General features: G+C 34.5%; 1 protein-coding gene and 1 pseudogene across 4 annotated transcripts in view; one reads left to right on the top strand and one right to left on the bottom strand.

Moving 5' to 3' along the window:
• The window catches only part of CCDC181 (coiled-coil domain containing 181), a 42,142-nt gene extending 20,233 nt beyond the window's left edge, over nucleotides 1-21,909 (top strand). The window contains exons 1-6 of one of the 4 annotated variants that reach the window (XM_057727676.1): nucleotides 857-978; nucleotides 2,162-2,297; nucleotides 3,469-4,419; nucleotides 8,335-8,481; nucleotides 18,510-18,664; nucleotides 21,366-21,909. In XM_057727676.1, coding sequence (XP_057583659.1) covers nucleotides 3,469-4,419; nucleotides 8,335-8,481; nucleotides 18,510-18,664; nucleotides 21,366-21,528 — 1,416 coding nt within the window. In that variant the 5' untranslated portion in view covers nucleotides 857-978; nucleotides 2,162-2,297 and the 3' untranslated portion in view covers nucleotides 21,529-21,909. Of the gene's footprint in view, nucleotides 1-840; nucleotides 979-2,161; nucleotides 2,298-3,468; nucleotides 4,420-8,334; nucleotides 8,482-18,509; nucleotides 18,665-21,365 lie in introns of those variants that run through there. The other 3 variants (XM_057727674.1, XM_057727675.1, XM_057727677.1) reach the window with 3 other exon arrangements.
• A 1,412-nt stretch (nucleotides 21,910-23,321) lies between these two features.
• On the bottom strand, nucleotides 23,322-25,210 carry LOC130848807 (small nuclear ribonucleoprotein-associated protein N-like; annotated as a pseudogene).
• Nucleotides 25,211-25,609: the final 399 nt, after the last annotated feature.

Here is a 25,609-nt window from a genome sequence, read left to right as displayed (position 1 = left end):
GGTGTTCAACAAATGTTTGTCAAAATTGCAGTGTATATATATAGTATGCTCACACACATAAAGACATGTTATAGGTAAAGATTGAAATGCTTCTTTCGTTTGAAAAATTATGGACCAAAAAATTAGGACTTGGAACTGACCGTAATTTGCAGATAACTTCATTTTTTTTCATAAAAATGACTGAACTTATACACCATTGTCACAACTGTCATCTAACATTCTTATTTATTGTCACTGCCTTCCAGATAGTACTAGGCATCACAGTTTGTTTTTTTATGAAAGAATATATTTTATTTTAAATTGAAAACAATTTGACTTCTGTGGAAATTAGCATTTACTGCAACTAAGAGTCAGTTGTTACATAGTTTAAAAAAAGATCACAAATTATAATTATGCTATATAAATTACCAGAAGGACTGAGAAACTGAGGATGAGAGTTAATATAATCGTTTTTATTTGAATATAAGAAAATGTGAATGAGTGAGACTAAAAAGCTGATTCATCAGCTCGTACCTGGACAAGGAGTTTTAATGATTGGCTGGGGATGTGGAAAATCCTTCCCTAAGCCTTAGATAGTCTTCTTATCTACTTTTTTTAGTCTCCTTGTAAGTTTGGGTATCAGGAATTGAGGGGAGGTGGAATGGTTCTTAGGAGTGGTACACCTGGAAAATGTCTGGCCTTTGTAAGTCTCTCTTTTAGGGTATACTGATATGTTTCTTCTGAACATTCCATAATTTGTGTTTCTATGTGTTAATTAGTTTACATTTAACATTAATCTCCATACTCCATACTACCCTTAAAGTAGACATGATGTATACCTTATCTCTTTTAATCTTATAGCATCATTCTTTAACAAACAAAATGGATGAAAATAAAGAAACCAATTTAAAAGATGGTGGAGAGTATGAAGATGACTTTGAAAAGGACCTGGAGTGGTTGATTAATGAGAAAGAAAAAAGTGGCACCAGCATAATAGAGGTACATATAAATTGCCAACAGCATTCATAGTAATTACATTAACAAAGTATTTTGTAGTTCTCAAGGAGTTTCACATATATTATCTAAATCTCACAAAATCTCCTTTGGTATACATAGAACAAGTTATTATCTTAAGAGATGAGATAATTAAGACATAGAGAGTTTAAATATCCAAAGGCATAGGGCTAATTAGTGAGAGAACAGCAATTAAGTTAGCACTTCATAAAGCTGAAATTATAATTAAAAATTAAAATTTACATAATATAAAATAATTTATTGCATTAAAAGTAAAAAACAGATACAGTTAACTTTATATGAACTTGGGTAAAACCATGGAGTTATTCTTTTAATATACATGAATAATAAGGCAAATCCTTAAAAACATGATCTTTCAGATAATATTTGAAACCTTAAGAGTGAATTTTAGGGGAATGAATATATGGAAAAAGGTAAAGGATCAAAGACTGTGCCATAGGAATATTTGTAGGAAAAAGTGGGTCCATTAAACGTGATTCTATACTGTTTATCAGATGTGTAGAAGGGAAATCCAGGAAAAGGAACCAGTTCCTGGTTCAGAGAGGGTTCCTTCTCTTCCTCTTTATATATATACAGTGTGTATGTGTATCCATATATAATATATGTGTGTGTGTATATATCACATGTATTGACACTAATATATATGTGTATTATAATATATATGTAATTATTATACATAATGTAATTAGTGTCAATAAATAGGGAAGTAATGAAGAAAAGGACCAAGACTGGGGTAGGAAAAGGTGACTTTAGAGGGACGTTGATCAGAGTAGTTACAGCAGAAGCCAGATTTCAGAGAGCTAAGGAAGAGGATACCAGGAAGTGAAGGCAGCTGGTTTTACATCACAACTGTCTCTTAGTTCCATCTTGCTTTCTTATGCAATGGAGAAGACACATGGGATAGATGATATTTGGAAAAGGCAATAGAGTCAAAAGTGAAGACTTGTCTAAGATGACTTTTACATGGGAGTTTTATGTATCTTTAACAGAAAAATAATCAGAATTAGTAGAGGTAGAGATACCCAGAGCAATAATGCTGAACCAGGGTCTCATGACAGGAAGAGTGTGAGAGCCACAGCACAGGGGGATAGAATTAGAGCAGTGGTAATGATGATTCATTGTTTTGTTTCTTCATTCATTCATTCAGCAAAAAGTGATGATCACCTGCCGTGTGTCAGAGGCTGTTCTAGGTGCTGGGGATACAGCAGTGGTCAAAACAAAGTGCTCCAACGAATCTTGCTCATTCCGGGGAATTATTACAATCACTGTTTCCTTTGAGACTGGTAGGAAAAGTGGATGACAGAGCTTGAAATGGGTGAGGGTCGGGGGAAGATTTTATTACAGTGGGTTTTAAAAAGAAGTGAAAGCTAAAGGAGAATTTGAAAACAGATACTATAGAAATGAGCCAGAGAATCAAGTAAGGCTAAAAAGAACAATTACAATGCAGGGAGTTTAATCATAGTTATTTGGTAGTCATTTTAGGGGACCAGGTTTATTTGCTTATTGGACATCCAGCAGTATTGTGCAGGTTAGGAAGAGGAGGCTGTTAGAAATGGTGACTGATCTAGTAACAGAGGAAGGGAGTTTTAAGGGGTTGAAGAGAGCAGGAAGTAGTAGCTCCCATGGAACTCTTTCAAGAGGAGAGAATTATTTGAGAAAGAGAAAAAATTACATATTTTAGAGGCAAAGTGTTTGGTACATTAAGATATATGTTTGTAGGAGAAATGCTAGGTAAGGAGCCATTAGTTAGAAACAGATGTGAAGCAGGGTTTGTGATGTGATAATGCTGGTTTACAGTTCATGTGAATTAAATTGTTTAAAAAGGTAAGACCAAGTTATATAATGATGTTTAACATATATTATTGGAGCCTCTGAAGATAGTTGAGGAAAGAAAACCTGATCGAGAGGTAAAACTTGACTTGAAATTTGGGTATAGGTCTTGCAGAATATAGCAGCAATAATAATCTGAAAAGATTATAGGAACCTCAAAATGATTAGGACTTGACCAAATGTAGAGACCTTGTAATGGTCCTGCGAAGAAAGATATCTTCTTGAAAAACACAAATATTACAAGGAGAAAACATTTTAAAATATATTCTTCTGAAAATGTAAAGAGAGGAAGATTTTATAGAGGAAGGAATATTAAAATAATATTGTGTGTAGGTCCATTTTTATACATTGGCATAAAATCTTCAAAAAAATAATCAGTCTAGTACTTAGCAACATCAGATTCAAATTTAGAGTTACATTTTTCCTGAAATGCTTTTCCCTTGGGGTGCTCATAAATATGAATTAGAAAATTATGAGGTATCAGCAGTAAGCATGTAGATTTTCCCATTCATAAAATAAATTACATGTGTATGAAAATCCACTTTTGGATTGTCTACATATAAATGGATGAAAGCGTCTCAATTTTTACTGAAAATGAATCTCGTCTCTGTTTTTTTTTTTTAGATGGCTTGTGGGGATGAAGAGGATATTAACCAAGACTTAAAAGAGAATGAAACAGAAATAGAACATACCAAACAGCTTTCTGATCCTGACAAATCTTTGAAGGATGAGGTTTCACCAAGAAGAAATGACTTCATTTCTGTACCAAGTATTCAAACTTTGGATCCCATGTCAGATTCAGACAGTGAAAACTCTTTACAGGAATCCAAACTAGAAAGCCAGCAAGACCTGGAGGAGGAAGAGGATGAGGAAGTAAGGAGATATATTATGGAGAAAATTATACAAGCCAACAAGCTTCTACAAAATCAAGAACCGGTGAATGATAAAAGGGAACGAAAACTTAAATTCAAGGACAAATTAGTTGATTTGGAAGTTCCTCCTCTGGAAGACACTGATACTTACAAAAGTTATTTTGAAAATGAAAGTGATGTGTCTGGAAAACTGTCTCAGTTATGTATTTCCAAGGAATTTGGACAAGAAAAGGTGCTCTTGTCACTTAATGATGGAAATTGTGAAGAAAACAAGGATAGGAAGATACTAGTAGAGAGAGATGGAAAATTTGAACTTCTGAATTTACAAGACATTGAGAGTCAGGAGTTTTTGCCCCCCATTAATAATGATAATAGTACAGAAAGTGAACCTCAGCAGTTGTCACCCAGATCTCCCAGTTCATCTGTCAGCGGCATCAAGAAAGAAGAGCCAGTAGCAACAATTCATGCTCTTGCTCCCTCATCCACAGAAGAGCCACTGGCTTACAACCCTCAGCCACCACCCAACCCCAAGACTCATCCAGGTTCTGCTGCCAACTCAGATCCAAGTAAGGGGAATGGAAAATCTAATCAAAGGACACAGTCTGCCAATGTATCTCCAGTGACCTCAACATACTGTCTCTCTCCTCGACAGAAAGAACTGCAAAAACGACTAGAACAAAAGAGAGAAAAGCTAAAGAGAGAGGTGAGAGCACAAGTGGGCATTATATTAAAAGTAGAGGATGTTTTTATGTTTTATAAATGCAGTAGGAATTGAAATGGTTCTTCAAATTATTGGATATATGTACTTGCTTGTTTTGTTTTTTTGTTGTTAGATTAAGTGGTTAAGTGTTATATGAATATGTGTTTATGGAACAAGCACCATGATAACCTTGGTCCTTTATTGTAAGGATCACAAAAGCATAGTAATGAATGACCTGTGTTAGAGCTAGAGGAGACCTCAGTGATGACTTCATCTGATCCTTTCATTTTAAAGGTGAGGCTCAGGGAAGTTAAGTGACTGCTGAAAGTAATCTTAATATGAGATATGTGAAAATCAGATGTCAGATGAAAAAATGAAGGCACAAATTTGTTGGGGTTAGGAAACAACAGGTGGGATTGGATTATAATTCTCTGATGTGTGTGTGTGTGTGTATTGCATATACCTTCCAGGCCTACTGATGGAAGACATGTTCACATATTGAGATACGGGGAAGTCATTCTGGCTTATACATGATTTGTCTTGAACTTCATGATAACTAGAACAGCCTGTCTCATGGCCTGTCAAACATACATTGTACATCTGCTTTCACCATTAAAGAAAAAAAAGGATGTGCTTACCAGATTTTTCAGAATGTCCACTTTGAAGATAGGATAAATGACCCCCCACTTGCCATGACATCAGTGCTAATACTCCTTTGAAGATGAGGTTCCCTTCCCAGACACCAAGGTCATACTGACTTACTGTATACATGTTAATGTGTCTCTTTTGAAAGCTTGAAGGGATGTACACCTCTCATGTTTCATGTTTGTTCTTTGTTCTGACAAGGTGTAAAACTATGGTCCAAGCATCCAAAATGGCACTGGGTGGCCATTGTGGATGTGGTTTCAGATGTGTTCCTGTATCACTGAGAACTTGAATTTTCTGAACTGTATCAAACTCAAGTATATCAGCAGATCTTTTCAAAATAATATCTGCCAGCTGCAACCTTCTGGTCTCAAGGTCTCCCCTTGTAACTAGGCAACCATTTCAGATATCAACCAATCCTTGCTTAACAACTACCCTTACTTCTTTCCAGCTTCAGTCCTATTTCTTGACAAACAACTTATATAACTTTGCAGTTTTTGCCTATATATATGCCTCCCCATTTTGTAGTCCAGTGGAATACAATTCAAGTGCTTCTTGAATTTGTGTCTTCTGGGCTATAGTTCTTAGTTTGGCCTTGAATAAAACTCTTTTCTATTCCTATTATAGATTATTTCCATCAACACTACAATTCTTTGATTTCAGGGGTTTTAGTTTTAGATTAAGAATAGAACCTAATAACCTAAATGAAATGTCTCCAAAATGCTGTAGGGAATCCAAATGTTATTACTATGGTTTTTTTTTTTCACTCTTAAATAAAATTACTTTATAATTGAAAATTCTAGGTACTAAAACTGGGGGATTTTTCTCTAAACTACTTAAATCAGCTCCCTGACTCTCTCTTTTACTGGATACCCGATAGCATTAAGCTGAACCATATAAAATGTCTAACTGTAAAAACCAAAATGCAACAGAATCACAGTTAATAGAACCTTACAATTAGAAGAAACCATAAAGATTATTTTACAAGTGAGAAAACTATAGTCTAGAGAGTTTAGATAACTTTACCAAAGTCCCTCAACTTGTCTCTAGCAAAGTCAAAATCCCAGTTTTCTTGTCATTTGTTGAGAAATGGTATATTTTCCACTTATGTAGGAAATTATCATGGACGTTTCTGGCATTTAAATCAGGAACTCACATTAGCAGAAAAAGATAAAAAAAAAAAATGAAGTTAGTAAGAACGTGTAACCCATAGCACAATCAGGTAGGAATCTGAAAGGGTGCACACTTAATACAATTTTACTTACTTGGGTACTGAAATCTGAACTCTAACAGTCAGACTCAGCTTGTTTGGTTCAGGTATATAATCGGTACTTAAAAGGATCTGTTAACTCAGAACTTTATGATAATACAAAAGAATTTGTTGAGAATAACTGAACTATATATTTGCTGTACTCACACATACATCTATCTATATGTGTAGTTGTTTAGATATTTATGTAAAAGTTATATAGGAGGTTTTATATAATTTCAGTGTCTTTTCACTAATAAATTAATGGTAACTTTTAACTGGTATGACTGGTGGATAATTCTGTTTTTCTTTTGATCCTCTTTTTTGGGTGCCACTCTGTTTTGGGTTATACTTTTCTCATGTCAGGATCCTCATAACTGATTTTCCCTTTGCTTATGTACTTGCTCAAGACATGGTCTTTAAGGGCTAAGACTTTAAAATATTTTTAGCTGGTTTCAGGGGAAGGCTTTCCTTTTTAATGTCCAGCAAAATATTTGCTGGGTTGGGCAGCTATACTCCATCTCTCTACACTAAGTGCATCATTTCACTGTTCACTTTGGCAACTGCAGTCTCTGTGCTTTGGCCAATATCTTCACCTGGTGTAACATCTGGTGTAATCCAGATGTTCCATATGGAAAAATAATTGTCTTACAATACTGTCTGTATTCATGTGAGGCATCCAAAATCCTTTTGATAGAAAGGAACTTAAAATAAATATAAAATTTAATATTTAATAAATTCACATATTATATAATGTAAGCTCCTTTAGGGCTTAGAAAATAGTATACAGGTATTTTAAAAGACATTTTATGCTTTTAACTAGATAGAATTTTTCCTTTCTTTCCTATATTTTGTTCAATCAAAAAGAATTAAAAGGGCTTACTATATTGTCAAAATGTAAGGAAAGAACTCTGAATTCCATTATTTGAGAACAGTTTAAGCATGGATTCTATAATTCAGTTTATTTCCATGCTGAAATTTTAGCATTGGAAGAGACTTCAGAGCTTGTTAATGCAACTTTATTTTGTAGATGACAATACTGATTTAAGGGGTTTGCCCAAATTGACATAGTCTGATGGCAGTATGATGGTTACTCAGGTCTCCTGACTTCTAGCTTGGTGCTGCTTCCACTATGATGTGCTGCTTGGTTCCCAGGAACTGTTTTATGGCTTTTCAGGTTTAAGTACCTCCCTTTAGGTTTAAGTACCTCTCTTTTATAACATTAGTTGAATAATGCAGTTTTAAAAATTTGCTTTGTTCTTTTAGTAAACTAATTGTTTAAATATTTTTCTGATAGCAAAAATGTTACTTTATGAATATACACTAGGTTGAAAATATTTTTAAACATTTTAATAGAAAATCTCAAACACATGTGAAGGTACAATTAACCCCTATGTCTCCGTTACCCAGACTCCGAAGTCATTGAGATTTTGGCATATTTACTTCATCTCTTCCTTTTTTGGCTGAGGTATTTTTAAAGCAAGTCCTAGACAGCCCATCCTTGCTCACTTGTACACTTCAGAAATGATTGTACACTTCAGAAAAAAAATTATTATAGCATTTTGTTTTGTAACTACAATGCCATGTATCACAATTAACAAATTTAACAGTTATGTAAAAATTTTTAAGACATAGCGCTTCTATAGACACCATATAGTGCTTCTAGAGTGTGGTTTTTTTTTTTTCTCTTTTGCATAGCTGCAATTTGAGGAGTTTAATACCAAGAGTAAACTAGGAAGTGGAGGAGAGAGATCCAAGGAATTCTTGAACAGCATGTTGTGTAATGTGGATCTATGTAATTGTAGACTTTATGTTGACAATTTAATTTATCTGAAAAGTCTTCATTTTTTTTTTCCTAAGCAAATTAGAGGCCCTGTTTTTTTAGGGAAGCCCAATTTACAGATGGGGATTTTTAGGGGCAGGGAATCCTAATTTCAGACCTCAAAATGTATCTCTCTACTTTGATAACACATATATAATTTTATTAATTTTTCATTAATGTGTTTGGATGTTCCTTCCACTAGGAAGAACAAAGGAAAATAGAAGAAGAGAAAGAAAAGAAAAAAGAGAATGACATGGTGTTTAAAGCATGGTTGCAAAAGAAAAGAGAGCAGGTCCTAGAAATGAGGAGAATTCAGCGAGCAAAGCAAATTGAAGACATGAACAGTAGAGTAAGTAAAACTTATTTGTGAGAAACAAGTTTATACAGGTATGAAAGCTGGATATATTTACAGGAGGGAGGTTTGACTATCAGACTAAAAACCTATGGAAGAAGTAGAAAAAGTGGTCCAAGAACTATCCTTACAAAAGATGCAATATGCAAATGACTTTATAATTAAATTCTAAGAAGCCTTGTAAAAATCAAATGATTCCTATTTTACTCAAACAGTTATAGCACAAAAAAGGAAAGCTACCAGTCATTTTTTTCAAGATAGTATAACTTTGGTATTTAAGCAGGACAATGCACACAAAAACCCTACAGACTGGTCTCACTGGAGAGTAGATGTATAGAAGTCCTACATGAAAATTATCAAAAAGACATCAAATTATATAAATTTTTAAAACTGGAAATATACAAAAAACCCAAGAGAAATTTAAAAAACCATCTATATCCGTACTATTTAGATCTCTCTTTTCAAATAGCTACATGATATTCTACTCTTGAGAGGTAACTTAATTTATTAAGCCATTCCTCATTTGTAGATATTTAGATTGGTTCTAATACTACTCCATTAATGAACAGTGCTGCTGTGAACATGTGCATTCTGTAGGAGAACATCAGTATTCTGTAGGAGAGTTTCTTGGAAATTTATGATTTATTGGATGTCCAGAATGAAAATTGTGGTTAAATGTGCAAAATTAACCTTCTAAAAGGTTGTATCAATTTATAGTCCCTCCAGAGTGTGCAAGAGTGTGTTTAACACATCCTGTCTAAAATTTTATGTAGTTTATTTTCTTAACTTTTCTTCAAATTAATAACATACATGAGTGTATATGAGTGTATTCTGTGAATTTCCTATTTATAGTCTTTTCTCTTTTATTTTTCTTATTGCATTGTATATTAGAGATTTTAATCCTTTGACTATTATGTCTGTAAATATGTTTTCCTAGACTGAGAAAATAATATATTTTTACATTGTTTATTATGCCATTTGTAGAAATTTTTAGCTTTTAAAATCTTGGGATCGACAGTACCTCTTCAGGTAGTAGACCTGAAACCACAAACTAAAAGAGAAAATATTGAGAAATTTGATTGCAACTATAAATAATAGTATGCCATAACCAAGTAGGGTTTATTTTAGGAAGGAAATTATGGACCAATAATAACAAATCTGTTAATATATTCAGTACATATTAAGTAGATAAGAATTTATGGTTATATTGAAAGATATAGAAAAGGTATTTACTTGTATTTATTATAATTTATTTTTAAGTATTTCTAATAAAATGTGGATTACAGTATAAATACCATCTTAGGAAATACTATAGATATACCCATTAAAGTCAGAGATAGGTAATAATAAATTACTCCTCTATAATAAATAATTTATTCTGGGAGTTCTAGTCAATTTATTAAGAGAAAAGGAAATGAGGCATACGTATTAGTAAAGTGGTCTTTCATATTATAAATGTACAAAAATTTATAGTCTTTCTATATTCCAGCAAAAACCACATAGAAAAATATAAAAGGGAAAGGAATATAGGAATATACAAAAAATGAGCTAAACAGGAATGTGTAAGACCTCTATGGAGGGTCTTTGCAAGGGACTGAAAAGATGACTTTGGTAAATGAAAACAAATATAATATTCCTGGATGGGTGGGCAAAATATTGTAAATATGTGAGTGCTTTGCTAAAAAAATGAAAACAAATATGATACTCCTATAATATTCCTGGAAGAATGGACTAAGTGTTATAAAGATTTGGGTTTCTCTAAATTTATCTTTATATTTAATGTAATATCCACTAAAGCTGATTAGGATTTTTTAAATTATTATAATTGTTAGTGTTAATGTTTATATTATTAAAGCAAAACTTTTAAATTTTTCAGTTGAAAAAATGAGCAAAGGATATGAATAGTAAGTTCAAATATGGACAAATGTAGATGCCTATAATATATGAGAACAAGATACAAATTTGGTGGAATCGAAGACATGCCAATTTAAAATCTTTCATGTTTCAATAGATATTTTTTAACTGCTTATTGCATGGAATATGATCCTTAAAAAAATAGGTTTAGTCTATGTTTTATAAAGCTCATCTAGTAGGGATTGAAAAAAGTTTTAAAATTCTAAATATAAAATAAATTTGTAATTATAAATAGTGATGAATGCTATGAAAAAAGGGAGCTATGAGAGATCATAATGAGGGAAATAAGTGTATATTGGTAGTTCAAGAAAGATTTTTCTGATTAGTAAAAGTAGGAGTAGAAATTAGGCCAAGAACTGGAGGAATTGTTTGAAGCCAGGAAAACATGTGAGAATACCTGAGACAGGAAATAACCTGGTGAGTGTGAGAGGATCCAGAAAGTGAGCAGGAACCAGATCATGTGGCATGTTGGGGTCTATAACTTTGTATTTAATCCTGCTGTGGGAAGCCATTGAGATTATTTGAGCAGAGGAGTGATACATTAGATTTGCAGTTCCACAAGATCACTCTGACTGCCATGCTGTGAATGGATTGGAGGGGGTGGGAGCAGATATGGGGAGAGCAGCTGGAAGGCATATATAGTTGTCTGAGTGAGAAATGATGGTGACTTGGGCTAGAATTATAACAGGAGAGGAAGAGAGAGAGATATGAAATATGATATTTGTTTTAGAGTATTAATTGAAGGAACTTCACAATTAACTAGATTATGTGTGAGGGAGAATGAAATGTAAAGAGAATACGCCAGGTTTCTCTTCTGAGCAACTTGGTGGGTGATGGTGTTACTCACTGGAGCAGTAGAAAAGATGCTGATTGAGGGAAATTATCATTTCAGTTGTTGAGTTCGAAGTACCTACAAAATGTTCAGGTAAAGATGTTGAAGATTGAAGAAATGTGTCTGTCTAGTATTTAGGAGAGAGGCTGGGACTGGAAATATGAATGAGAAGATTAGTGATTTCAAAGATGGGGATGTGGATGTGACTGTTGGAGTAGATGGCAAGTGCAGTGAAGAAAGGCCTAGAAAATGAAAAAATGAAACCTGTGAGGCTGGATGTTGAATGGCTAATTCATTTAGTTATATGTGTTACTTGGGATTAGGATGGAGGGGAACACAGATTAATATAGCCAAATGACATAAATATCAAAGCAGTGTGGCTTTACTTAACAGTAGAGAAATACAGTTCTGAAGAAGTATAAAGGAATAAAGAGTACATGAACTTCTTCACCTGACCTCTGAAGTGCTTGAAGTATGGCAAAAAATGCAGCTTCTGTTTGAGAGAGGAAAGCCATATCTTGCGGGAGAATCAGGATTTGGGTAAGAAAGAGGGTTTAAGGCCAGGGTCCTAGCAATGGCTTGGGAGCGTGAGGGATGTTTGGAAGTCTTTATATTATTGAATGGAAATTACAGAGAATAAACTAGAAAAATTTTGGAGGGGGGGAAGGAATTGAGATTGCGTAGGTTAGAAGGATAGCACATTACCGTAGTATTTGAGTATAGAAGTCGAGAGGAGCTTACATTTTAATTATTGACCAAGAAAAACGCCTGTGACTGCACTGCTAATAATTTCCCAGGGGATGATGGATCTTCAGGCCTCATGGCAGTCAGCCTAATGTTATATTTTTATTAGGTATTTGTAAAAATAAATGTACTATAGTTTTCTATTGTGTTCTACTTAGAGATAATAAAACTTTGAATTGTATTCTCTAAAAACATGAGTCATGTTGAACATAATTTACTAAATTTTTTGTTAGAAGATATCATGGTTATGTATTTCCCTTTGGAATTTTAGTTTTCTGCTCTATTTTAACTCCATCTCAAAAATTAACTTTAGTGAGAAATTATATATAAATGAATAATATTCTGAAGAACTTCTGTGAAATTAATCTCTACTGAAGTCTTCCTGATGGAATGACTTTTTCTCATGAGTCACCCATCTTGAAGTCTACTTTGTCTGATGTTAATGAAGTCACAGTAACCTTCTTATGCTTAACATTTGCATGTTATATCTTTCATATTTTACTGTCAATTTATCGGTCTTAATATTTGAAGAGTTACGTGTGCAAACAGCACATATTTGGATCTTCTAATCCAGAAATTTATCACTTTTAATTGGAGTTCATTTATATTTAATTATAATTATTGATAAGGGTAGGTTTTAAGTTTACCATCTTGATATTTGTTTTCTGTTTGTTCCATTTGTTTTTAACTCCATTATTCATCTTTTTCTGCCTTCTTACAGATTAATCAAGTATTTAAGATATATTCTGTTTTATTTTCTTATTGGCTTTTAGCTATAATACCTCTTTGAACTATTTTTTAAATCATTGCTTTAGGGATTATGATATATATATCCTAAATCATGTTGGAAATAGATTGTTTTTGAAGTTTTTTAAAAATCTGATATGGAATTTTGGGCTGACAGGTTTTTTTTTTTTCCTTTCAGCATTTTACAGATGGTATTCAGTGGTTTTCTTGCATCCGTTGTTTCTAATTAGAAGTCAGTTATAATTCAGATCATTGTTCCTTTGTATGAAATGTTCTCTTTTCTATGGCTGCTTTAAACTTTTTCTGATATGGATTTCAACAGTTTATTAAATGTGTGGCTTTCTTTGAATTTGCCTAACTTGGGCTTTACTGAGCTTCTTGTGACCACTATTTATAAAAATATTTTTTCTGCCCTGTTATCTTTCTCTTATTATTCTGGAAATCCAGTTTTACATATGATAGAATACTTGCTGTTATCTCAGATGTTACTAAGGTTCTTTTTGTTAAAACATTTTTTCTTTTTTCAGCTTGCATAATTTCTGTTGATCTGTCTTCAGGCATTGACACACATGTGCAATGTCCAATCTACTGTTAAGCTCGTTCGGGGAATTTAGGTTGTTTCTTGTCTTTTAAGTTTCTGTTTTTCTTGTGTGTGTGTGTGTGTGTGTGTGTGTGTGTGATATGTCTTTTTTAAGCTGTATTGAGATATAATTAACAAATAAAATTGTAAGAGAAAGTGTACAAACATGATTTGATACACATATACATTACTAAAGGATTCTCCCGTTAAGTTGATTTACATATACATCACCACCCCTCTTTTTGGAGAAAAGATTTAAGTTCTACTCTCTTGGCAGATTTCAGTTATATAATACAGTGTTATCAGCTATACTCACCATATTATTATAATTAGATTCTCAGATTTTTTTCACCTTATAACTGAGAGTTTGTACCCTTTTACCAACTTCTCCCTATTTCTCCCAACCTCTCAGTTCCTCATAACCACCACTGTACTCTCCATTTCTATGAACTAGACTTTTTTTTTTTAAGATTCCACACGTACATGGTGCTATGCAGTATTTATCTCTGTGTGGCATATTTCACTTATAATAATGCCCTACAGGTTCAGGTTCGTCCATGTTATTGCGAGTGATAGAATTTCCTTCTTTTTAAAGGCTGCATAATATTCGTGTGTGTGTGTGTGTTTGTGTGTGTGTAAGTGACATTTCTTGACCCATTCATTCATTGACAGACACTTAGGTTGTTTTCATACTTTGGCTATTGTGAATAATGATGCAGTGAATGGGGGAATGCAGATATCTCTTCAAGATGTTGTTTTCTTTTTTTTTCCTTTGGATATATACCCAGAAATGGGATTGCTGGATCATACAATAATGCTATTTTTAATTTATTGAGGAACCTCCATACTGTTTACTATAATGGCTATACCAGATTACATCCCCACCAACCGTGTACAAAGGTTCCTTTTTCTCCATGTCCTTGCCAGCATTTGTTATCTTTTGTCTTTTTTGATCATAGCCATCCTAACAGGTATGAGATGATATCTCATAGTGGTTTTGATTTGCATTTTCCTGACGGTGAGTAATGTGGAGCACCTTTTCATGTACATGTTGGCCATTTGTATATCTTATTTGGAGAAATGTCTATTTAGATCCTTTGCCCATTTTATAATTGGGCTGTTTTTTTGCTATTGAATTGTATGAATTCCTTGTATATTTTGGATATAACCCTTTATTGGACATGTAGTTTGAAAATATTTTATCTCAGTCAATAGGTTGCCTTTTCATTTTGTTGAAAGTTTCCTTTGCTGATCACAAGCTTTTTAGTTTGATATAGTCCCATTTAAAAATTGTTACTTATGCTGTCTTTGTTTTGCTGTCAAATCCAAAAAATCATTTCTAAGAACAATGCCAGGAGTTTATCCTCGATGTTTCTTTCTAGGAGTTGTACCATTTCAGGTTTTACACATAGTCTTCAATCCATTTTGAGTTGATTTTTGTGTATGATGTAAGATAGGGGTTCAGTTTCATTTTTTGTATGTAGCAATTCAGTTTTCCCAGTTTCATTTGTTGAAGAGACTGTCCTTTCCTCATTGTTATTTTTGGTTCCTTTGTTGAAAATTAATTACCATATATGCATAGGTTGATTTTGGGCTCTTTGTTCTTTTCCATTGATCTATGTATCTATTCTTATGCCAATACTATACTGTTTGATTATTTCAGCTTTATAATATAGTTTAAAATGAGGATGTGAAATGCTTCCAGCTTTGTTCTTTTTTCTCAAGATTACATTGGATATTTGGATCTTGTATGAATTTTAGGATTTTTTTTCTATTTTTGTGAAAAATTTCATTGGAATTTTTGTGGGGATTGTAATGAATTTTTAGATTGTGTGGACAATTTTTAGATAGTATGGATGTTTTAACAATATTAGTTTTTCCAGTCCATGAGCATAGAATATCTTTCCATTCATTTGTGTCTTCTTCAGTTTCTTTCATCAGTGTTTTTGTTTTCAGCTTATACATCTTTCACCTCCTTGGTTAAATTTATTCCTAAGCACATATTTCATTCTTTTTGATGCTATTTTAAACGGGCTTATTTAATTCTTTCAGGTAGTTTGTTGTTAGTGTATAGAAACAGAATTGATTTTTGCATATTGATTTTGTATCCTGAAACTTTAATGAATTGGTTTATTTGTTCTAACATTTTTGGGGGGGGGTGAAGTCTGTAAGGTTTCTATATATATAATAATGTCATGTAATCTGCAAATAGAGCAGTTTTACTTCTTCCTTTCTAATTTGAAAGACTTTTATTTCTTTTTCTTGTCTGATTGCTTCAGCTAGGACTTCCAGTATTGTGTTGAATAAATATGGTGAGAATGGGCATCCTTGTCTTGCTCCTGATATTAGAGGAAAAGCTTTCAGTTTTCATTGTTGAGTATGATGTGGACTTGTGATATATAGCCTTTATTATGTTGAGGCATATTCTCTCTATACCCAATTTCTTGAGAGTTTTTATCATGAAAAGATATTATATTTTGTTAAATGCTTTTTTGCATCTATTGAGATAATCATATGATTTTTATCTTTCATTTTGTTAATATGTATAACATTGATTGATTTGTAGATTTGAACCATCCTTACATTTCTGGAAAATCCCATTTGATCATGGTGTATGATCTTTTCTAATATGCTGCTGAATGAGCTTTTCTAATATTTCACTGAGTATTTTTACATCTATGTTCATCAAGAATATTGGCCTCTACTTTTGTTTTCTTGTAGTATCCTTGTCTGGCTTTAGTATCACAGTAGTGCTGCCCTCATGAAATGGATTGTTCTCTCCTCTTCTGTTTATTGATAGGGTTTGAGAAGGATTGGTATTAATTCTTCTTTAGATTTTCTGGAAGCCATCTGGTCTTAGGCTTTTGTTTTTTGGAAGATTTTTGATTACTGATTCAATTTCATTAGTAGTAATCAGTTTATTCACATCTTCTATTTCTTCCTAATTCAGTCTTGGTGGGTTGTATGTTCCTAGGAATTTATTCATTTCTCCTGGGTTGTACAATTTGTTGGTTTATAGTTGTTTGTAATAGTCTCTTATGATCCTTTGTGTTTCTATAATATTAGTTGTAATGTCTCCTTTTTCATTTATAATTTTATTAATTTGAGTCCTCTCTTTTTTTGGTAAGTCTAGCTAAATCTTTGTCTATCTTTTCAAGAAATCAGCTGTTAGCTTCTTTGATCTTTTCTATTGTCTTTTTAGTTTCTGTTGTATTTATTTACACGCTGACCTTTGTTATTTTCTTCCTTCTGCTAACATTTGGCTTAGTTTATTTCTCTTTTTCTAATTACACCTCAGGTGTAAAGTTAGGTTGGCTTCTTGATTCCACTGTTTTCCGTTTATCACTACCCACTGCCCTCTTAGAACTGCCTTTGTTGTACCCCATAATTGTTGGTATGTTGTATTTCCCTTTTCATCTGTGTCAAGATATTTTCTGATTTCCCATCTGACTTTTGACCCATCGGTTGCTCAGGAACATGTTAATCTCCACATATTTGTGAATTTTCCAGTTTTCTTCTTGCAGTGGATTTTTGTTATTTACTGGACATGCCAAATATAATCCTTTCTCAGATCCTTTGCTCTGTTACCATTGCTTGAAATACTCTTTTTCCAGATATCCCATAACTTGTTTCCTCATTTTCTATCTAAATACCATCCTTTCTCCTCACCTCTCCCGTTATTACTCCCTCTGACATATCAATCAGTCAATCAATCATATATTTTCATCTCCTTATCTTGAACAGCACTGCCCTATACCATTTTCTGTGATGATGGTAATATTCTATATCTGCACTGTCCAATAAAGTAGCCACTAGCCATAATGTGGCTATTAAGTACTTGAAATGTAGCTAACATGACTGAGGTACTGAATTTCTAATTTTATTTAATTTAAGTAGCTACGTCTGACTAGTGGCTACTTTATTATACAGTGCAAGTACAGAACGTATGAGAAAGGGAGCCCTTTTATGCTTTTTTCCTTTGATGCATCCCCGTAGCTATGTGCATGTAGTTACTCTATATAGTAGATAGTCTGTAAATAGCTGTTGAATGAATAGATGAACAGTCATACCCATCAATCCTGTTTATCCCTGAATTCTTAACTCTTTTAATCTATAATTACAGGTTGAATACTTTTTAGTCATCTACAGGTATTCCCAAACGTTTAGGTGTTTATCAGTGGTCCTGTATGTCCATGGGACCACTTCACAAAGTTCTGCATTGTACATCAAAGATCCTAAGTTATATAAATTATATAAATTAGACTGGAGCATACTTGGCAATATGGGTTACAGATAAAGGAAAGTGCAAGGTGAAGGAGGTGGTCTTCTCTATCACAGAGTTCATATTTGGCGAAAGTATTAAACGAGTGCATCTTTTCCTTTTGTGTTCTAGCCAGGCATCCATATGATGAGTCATGCTTTTCCCAAGGCTAAAGAACCCCAAATCTTTCTCTTTGCTCTCCTTAGTCTCCCAGATAAGAACTCTTTCAGCTTTTGAAAATTCTCTGGAGATAGTATCCATCATGAAGTTTGAAGAACCATACAATAAGCTATTCCCACTAACCTGTTCTTGTGATGAAATCCTCATGGCTGTTATCCTTATAAAAAGTCCTTATGGTTGAAAATCCTCATTGTCACCCTCCATAATAATAATTACAGTTTTGGAGATGGGCTTGGCAGTTAGATGCTCTTAAAACTTAAAAATGAAAGTAAGAATTTAAAAGAGATGTTGAGTAACACAAGTGGGTCATTGGTTTTCAATTCCAGTGGAGCTTCCATGGAGCTTCCTTCAGGAATTGATACCAAGACCTCAAGTTACCCATACTGCCTATCCCCAACATATCTCCAACCCTGTTTTTTATGTTTGTGCCATTGTGCAAAATTGTTTTATTTGTCAAAGGGCTCAACTTTGAAAAGTTTGCAAATCACTGCATCTAGACTTTCTTCATTTATTGATTACTTGGTAAGACTTTTGAAAGAAGCCAGAAGGCAGTGAGTTCAATGTTGAATTTCCGACAGAAGGGCAATCATTGTTGCTAATTCAAAGGTCATATATTTGGTTTGGATGCTAGGAGTGCAAGTAATGAGATTGGCATTATTATGAAAAATTGGTGAGTAGGACATGTATTCTTATTGGATCTTATAGGCAGAGCCTCAGGAAGTAGTTTTGGTTTCTTTAAACTAAGCAAAGCTTGTTTTTGTAAACAGCAGGAAAACAGAGATCCACAGCAAGCTTTTCGATTATGGCTTAAAAAAAAGCATGAAGAACAGTTGAAAGAAAGAAAGACAGAAGAACTGCGAAAGCAAGAGGAATGCTTATTCTTCCTTAAAGGAACAGAAGGCCGTGAGCGGGCCTTTAAACAGTAAGTCAGAGGCAGGGCATTTTCCCTGCTTCCTCATGGTCATTTTAGAAAGTTATATAGTCAATAAAACTTAAAAAAATTGATCTCTTACATTACATACCTATTCAATTTTAAAGCCAGTTTTAACAATATGTGAGAAAATTCTTTAACTCCATACTTTGCGTAATATCTATACCATTCTTTCAAGGTATTTTTCAATACTAAAGTTATTTCTTATGGCACCTTTGATAGCCTACCATTGATTGATTGATTGATTTGTTCATTTCTTAGAGAAATGGGACAAAGATTGGTTAAAGCTTCTCCTACACAGTCCTCAGAAAAACTGAATAGAGTTACATTTACCAGAACATATGCCCAGGAGTGGGATTGCTGGGTCATATGGTAGTTCTATTTTTAGCTTTTTAAGGAACCTCTGTACTGTTCTCCATAGTGGCTGCAACAATTTACATTTCCACCAGTAGTGCAGGAGGGTTCCCTTTTCTCTGCACCCTCTCAAGCATTTATTGTTTCTAAAATTTTTGATGATGACCATTCTGACCAGTGTGAGGTGATACCTCATTGTGGCTTTGATTTGCATTTCTCTAATGATTAGTGATGTTGAGCATCTTTTCATGTGTTTGTTGGCCCTCTGTATGTCTTCCTTGGAGAAACGTCTGTTTAGGTCTTCTGCCCATTTTTGGATTGGGTTGATTGTTTTTTGATATTGTGTATTTTTACTGGACGTATACCCTGAGAAAAACCATAATTCAAAAAGATACATGTGCCACAATGTTCACTGCAGCACTGTTTACAATAGCCAGGACATGGAAGCAACCTAAATGACCATCAACAGATGAATGGATAAAGAAGATGTGGCACATATATACAGTGGAATATTACTCAGCCATAAAAAGGAACAGAATTATTTGTAGTGAGGTGGGTGGACCTAGATTCTGTCATACAGAGTGAAGTAAGGCAGAAAGAGAAAAACAAATACCATATGCTAATGTATTTGTATGGACTCTCTCACAAAACGAGAGAGTAGCAATGACATACACACTACCAAATGTAAGATAGCTAGTGAGAAGCTGCTGCATAGCACAGGGAGATCAACTTGATGCTTGGTGATGACCTAGAGGGGTGGGATAGGGAGGGTGGGAGGGAGGCTCAAAAGGGTGGGGATATGGGGATATATATATAAATACAGAGATTCACTTTGTTGTACAGAGGAAACTGGTACAACATTGTAAAGCAATTATACTCCAATAAAGATCTGAAGGAAAAAAAAAAGAGTTGTATTTATCAATAAATATTTTTCTGTAAAGAAAAGCAGTCAGGCTGAAGAGGAGGATCTGTATAGAATGAAAAGGAGATTTGGACACATATTTTGGTAATTTAAGGTAAACCTGGTCTCCTTTCAGCTGCCTGGGTAAGAGTCTGTATTATCTGGCTTATTCTGAGGAAACAGACCTGGCTTCATAATTTTGCCAGCAAGCCTTGGGAGCGGCAGTGAATATTCAGTCCAGTTGTTTGATGTTCATTTCTTTCTTTTCTATCTTTTTTGCTGTTTTTCTGTTTCTTAGTTTCTTTGCCCCTTCCTTCCTTTCTCCCTCCCTCCGTCCCTCTCTCTCTCTCTCTTCTTCCCCTCCTCTCCCTTCCCCTCCCCTCCCTTCTCCTTCAAAAAAAATATATATATCCCTTTATTATAACAGACACAGTGAATGTGCATTGTGGAAAAGGAGGGGAATAAACTCACATTTTCATCACCAAGGAATCACTATTGATAGCACTGTACTGCATAACTTCTAGATATTTCTCTCTACATATATTTACAATTTTAAAATATAAATTGAGATCATACTGTATATACTGTTCTGTAATCTGCTTATTTTCATTAATGATTTCTTCTAATATCCAGCCTATAACCATATTTTTCCCAAATTGACCCCTAAATGACTACAGTTAATTTGCTCAAGCTAATATCCAATTCAAGACCACACAACATTAGATTAGAGGTTTCTTAAGGCTCTTTTATACTAATGAAGTTGTTTATTTGTCTGGATTTTTTTCTGAAAAAATTATATATGTACATATACCACATGCACTTTCATACGAGAGATATGAGTATACATTTATTTTTAATGTTATTTTACCAAGCAAGCTTTATAGACTTAAATTTGTTAGAATGTGGACTCTTCCTTCACCTTTTTTGATGTTTTTTAAGCTTAGGCTTATTTTTCCATTTTAAAGAAGAACTATTTTATGCACTGAAAAGCCAGAGATCTATAATTTCTCTGCCAAGAAGAGCAAGGCAACATTTCTGCATGCTGCTTAAGTAATGTTTTAGAATACAGCTAGCTGCAAAAAATAAGTTATTTGGTATCTTCTCAAATAGTTATTTGCTTAGAAAATCATATTTTAAAAAAAGATAGGACCTATGTCCTATGTAAAATAGTGTTTATTACTTAAGAAAGTTTTTTTAGTTGACAGTTTCATTTTGAGACAAACTAATTTCAAATATTTGATTCTAAATGTGACTATGCTTGCTTGTATGAGCCTTTGGTATGAGCCTGAAAATTTGCAGTTAATACTGTTTTGTGTTATGACCAGAATTTTTCAATATAAAGAAATCCAATTTCCTTTGTCTGTAGTAATAACTTCATAACATGAAGAGTATATTCAGGTTGATACTCACCAAATCTGATCATGTCTCTTTCTACAGATGGCTAAGAAGGAAACGGATAGAAAAACTAGCAGAGCAACAAGCTGTCAAAGAAAGGACTAGACAGCTCCGACTAGAAGCAAAGCGTTCTAAACAGTTACAGTACCAGCTATGTAATATGTCAGAAGCCAAATCTTTTCGTTTTACTGATCATTACAACTGAAGGCATCTATTAAATACTTCATTCGGAAGCTGCTGTCCTCAAAATTGTGGATATCATTTCTTATGGCCTGTGTGCTTTGGTCATACTCTAAATTATGGAAATGCTATTTATCTTTTGGTAATGTTGATGGTGAATTTATCTTATTTCTTTTAACACTAGAGCAAAATAAATTTCTTCTCTCACAGCATAGTAATATGTTATACTAACTCTTAGTCCCTGCAAAAAATTGAACAACAAATGAATGCTACATTCCTTTACTTCTAAATAATTTTAACATTTCTAGCTGGAACAAACACAAAAAAGGGACAGATCTATTCTTAGTTCCTGTTATCATTTAAAAAAACTTCAATAGAACATTTCATAAGGCAGGAAGAGTCACCTCTTAAACAAGCCTGGTTTAAGGCTTGATACAAAGTCCTAATTATGTCAAACTTGAATTTGAATAGCTGTGGCAAGCTCAGCAATAGGTTAGGCCTACTTTCACGTGTTCTTAAAAAAAAAAAGATAGTAACTATTATGTATACTATTTTGGGTGTTATACAAAATTATCCAGCTCTTATTGAGAGTTATAATGTGCCTGGTAATTGTAAATGCTTTGCATAAATAATTTGATCTAATCCTTATAACAACCCTATTGGTCTTGTTTTGTAGATGAGGAAACCAAAGTATAGAGGTGAGCAGTTTGCTCCCAGATTCTGAGATCTGTATGATTGCAAAGTCCTTTCTCTTCGTTGTATTATAAAGCTTACATGCCTCGGTAGACATTTGTGGATCTATAAGACTGTACAGGAATCCAGTGTGTAGGGGAATGATATCCTTAATACGTGGAACAGCATTTAAGGAGTGGAGGACAAATGCAGACATGCAAGTGTGATGGGGAGTGGAGAATTGCCGTAGGAGTTCTGTTATAGCTTCAAAGACAAGGTTCTTATTAATTGGGTATCTGTACCTTAATCACTTGACCTAAATTAGAAAACACAGAGAACTATTCAATCCTGTCTCAACTTCTTACAGCACTTTGAGCATACACCAGGCAATTTAACATTCCATTATAACTAGTCTTGTGTTGTTTAAAGTTTATCCTTAATGATAAAAATCGATTTGACATTTAAATATTCCACAACATTTTTACAAAAAAGGCTGTGGGAATTTTCATAAGGATTGCAGTGAATCTGTAGATTGCTTTAGGTGGTATTACCATCTTAATGATATTGTCTTCTAATCTATAAAGACAGGATGTCTTTTCATTTAGTGCAGCAATGTTTTGTAGTTTTGAGAGTACAGATCTTTCACCTAGTTGGTTAAATTTATTCAGATATTCTTTTGGATTCTATTGCAAATGGAATTATTTTCTTAATTTTCTTTATGGGTTGTATACTCAAAACACAAACATAAATGATTTTTGTGCATTGATGTTGCACCCTGCAACTTTGCTGAATTTGTTCATTAGCACTAAATTTTTCTGGTGAATTTTTTTTGAATTTTCTCTATATAGGATAATATCATTTGCAGATAGAAGTAGTTTTACTTCTTGCTTTCCAATGGGATGCCTTTTATTTATTTGTTTTTCTTGACTGATTACTCTGGCTAAAATGCCTAGTATAATGTAGAGTAATAGTGGTGAAAGTGGGCATCCTCGTCTTTTTTTTTTTTTTTTTAACCAAGGTTTAATTGCTCTATGCATTTATTAGCTAATGTTAATGCAGCGGAGGGGATAAAAACTCACAAATACCCCATGTATTTCACAAGATGCATTGTAGGAAACACAGTGACTAAGAAGGATCAATAGTATCCTAAGGTCTTGGTGGACGCATTCCTGGGGGAGGCGGACCTCTTATTTCTGGTGGGAGTGGGTCTCATTCCTGGAGGGGGCATGCCTATTGGCATCCCTTATGTAGGGGGAAGCTCAATTGGTGGGCCCATGGTTGGTATCATACCAGGTTGGAGGAGCCATAATTCCTGGAGGTGGGGTTGCTCAACCAACAGGTGTGGGGGCAGTCCCCCATCCTGGTGGATGTTGAGTTGGGGCTCCAGCAATGCTCACAGTAGCAGCAACTGTAGCAGCTGCTCCAGTGCCTCTTCCCTGGGGGATCATTACCTCTTGGTATGGCGCCCCAACCCCTCCAAAGGGTCTGCTAACCCAGCAGGAGTCTGGGGAATTTGAACACCAGTTGGAACATCTCTGCCAGCTGCCCTGCCAACCCCAGGGCCTCTTGCAGCTCCAGCAAGTGGTACCCAAGCAATGCCAGTATCTTTGGGGGGTGGTCCCTCCACAGTCATGGAAACCAAGTTCTCCCCATGCAGCAATAGCAGACCCAAAACCTGTTTTCTTCATGCTCTGCCCACTTCACATTCTTTGGCTTGATCTTCCTGAACTTATCATAGTCACGGAGGATCAAGTTCACGTGCTTGTCAAAAAAGCCTTGAAGGTGCCAGTGAAGATCTGGCCATCTTGCAGGATGTATCTCATCCTATAGTCAATGTGCTGCAGTATCTTGCTGCTCTTTCCCACAGTCGTGATTACTGTTCCACCAAATCCAGTGCCTACAGGAAAGTTATGGGATTCTTAAGACCTAAGGGAAGGCTGTTTTGTTTTGTTTTGTTTTGTTTTGTTTCTCTTGGAATCAGCTACCCAGGTGTTCTAATCCTGCTTTGACCACCTCTTGGTGTCTCAGCTAAGAATGCCTCAGTTCTGCCTGGAAATCCACCACAGGTACTTGCTGCTGCTGAGATCACCTGTACAGGTTACACTCCTGGTTGCTCAGTGAGGCTGTCCTTCTTTGTTTGACTTGGACTTCCACCTCTGGTACATGCTGTTCCATAGTCCGTTTCAGGTGTAAGTGGTCCCTGGCCCTGCGCCATTGCACCGCTGGCAGCTCCTCAGAACAGAACATCTCCAGTGGCCATTCCACTCTGCCTGGTCACCCTTGTCTTGTTCTTGATCTTAGGATGAAAGCTGTTAGTCTTTTAGCATTGAGTATGATGTTAGCTGTGGGTTTTCCATGAATGCCCTTTGTGAAGTTGAGGAAGTTCTATTCTTATTCCTCCCCTTTACTTATTCTTCTATTCCTATTTTTCTGGGTGCTTTTAACATGAAAACGTGTTAGATTTTTATCAAATGCTTTTTGCGTCAAGTGAAATGATAATGTTTTTCTTCTTTATTTTATTAATGTGATATATTACATTGGTTGATATTCTTATATTGCATTCCTTGCATTCCACCCTTGCATTCCTGAGACAGATACCACTTGGTGGTATATAATCCCTTTACTATGATATTGTATTTGGTTTGCTATTTTGTGAGGATTTTTTCATCTGTTTTGTAAGAGATGTTTTTCTGTAGTATTCTTTTCTTGTGGTATCTTTGTCTGGCTTTGGTATCAAGGTAATGCTGGCCTCAGAATGAATTAGGATGCGTTCCCTGTTGCCTCTGCTTTTATTTTCTTGGAACGGACTGAGGTGGATTGGTATTAATTCTTTAAAAAGTTGGCAGAATTCACTAGTTCTGTCTTGGACTTCTCTTTGTTGGGAGGTTTTTTGTTTTTTAATATATTATTTTTTAGAGCAATTTTCAGTTCACAGCATAGTTGAGCAGAAAGTACAGGGAGTTCCCACATTTCCCCTGCTCCCTTCCTCCCTAAAACCTCCCCTGCTATCAACATCCCTCACCAAAGTGGTACATTTGTTGCAGTCAGTGAAGCTACATTGACACATCATTATCATGCAGCATCCATAGCTAACATTAGGATTCACTCTTGGTGTTGGGAGGTTTCTGATTACTAATTTAATCTCTTGTTATAGGCCTGTGCATATTTCTTTTTCTTGAGTCAGTTTTGGTAAATTGTGTTTCAAGGAATTTGTCCATTTCATCCAGGTTACTTAATTTATTGGTATATAATTTTTCCTTTATTTAAATGAGGTTGGTAATAATGTCCTACTCTCATTTTTTAGTCTGGCCACAGGTTTGTCAATTTTGTGGATCTTTTCAAAGCATCAGCTTTTGATTTGATTCTCTATTTTTCTATTTTCTCTCCACCCTAATTTCAGTTGTCTTCCTTCTGCTAGCTTTGGGTTTTCCTTT

Source organism: Hippopotamus amphibius, chromosome 3 (genome assembly GCF_030028045.1).
Source record: "Hippopotamus amphibius kiboko isolate mHipAmp2 chromosome 3, mHipAmp2.hap2, whole genome shotgun sequence".
NCBI classification, from domain to species: domain Eukaryota; kingdom Metazoa; phylum Chordata; class Mammalia; order Artiodactyla; family Hippopotamidae; genus Hippopotamus; species Hippopotamus amphibius.
The sequence above is the reverse complement of the archived record's forward strand: the minus strand, read 5'-3'. Positions and strand labels throughout refer to the sequence as shown.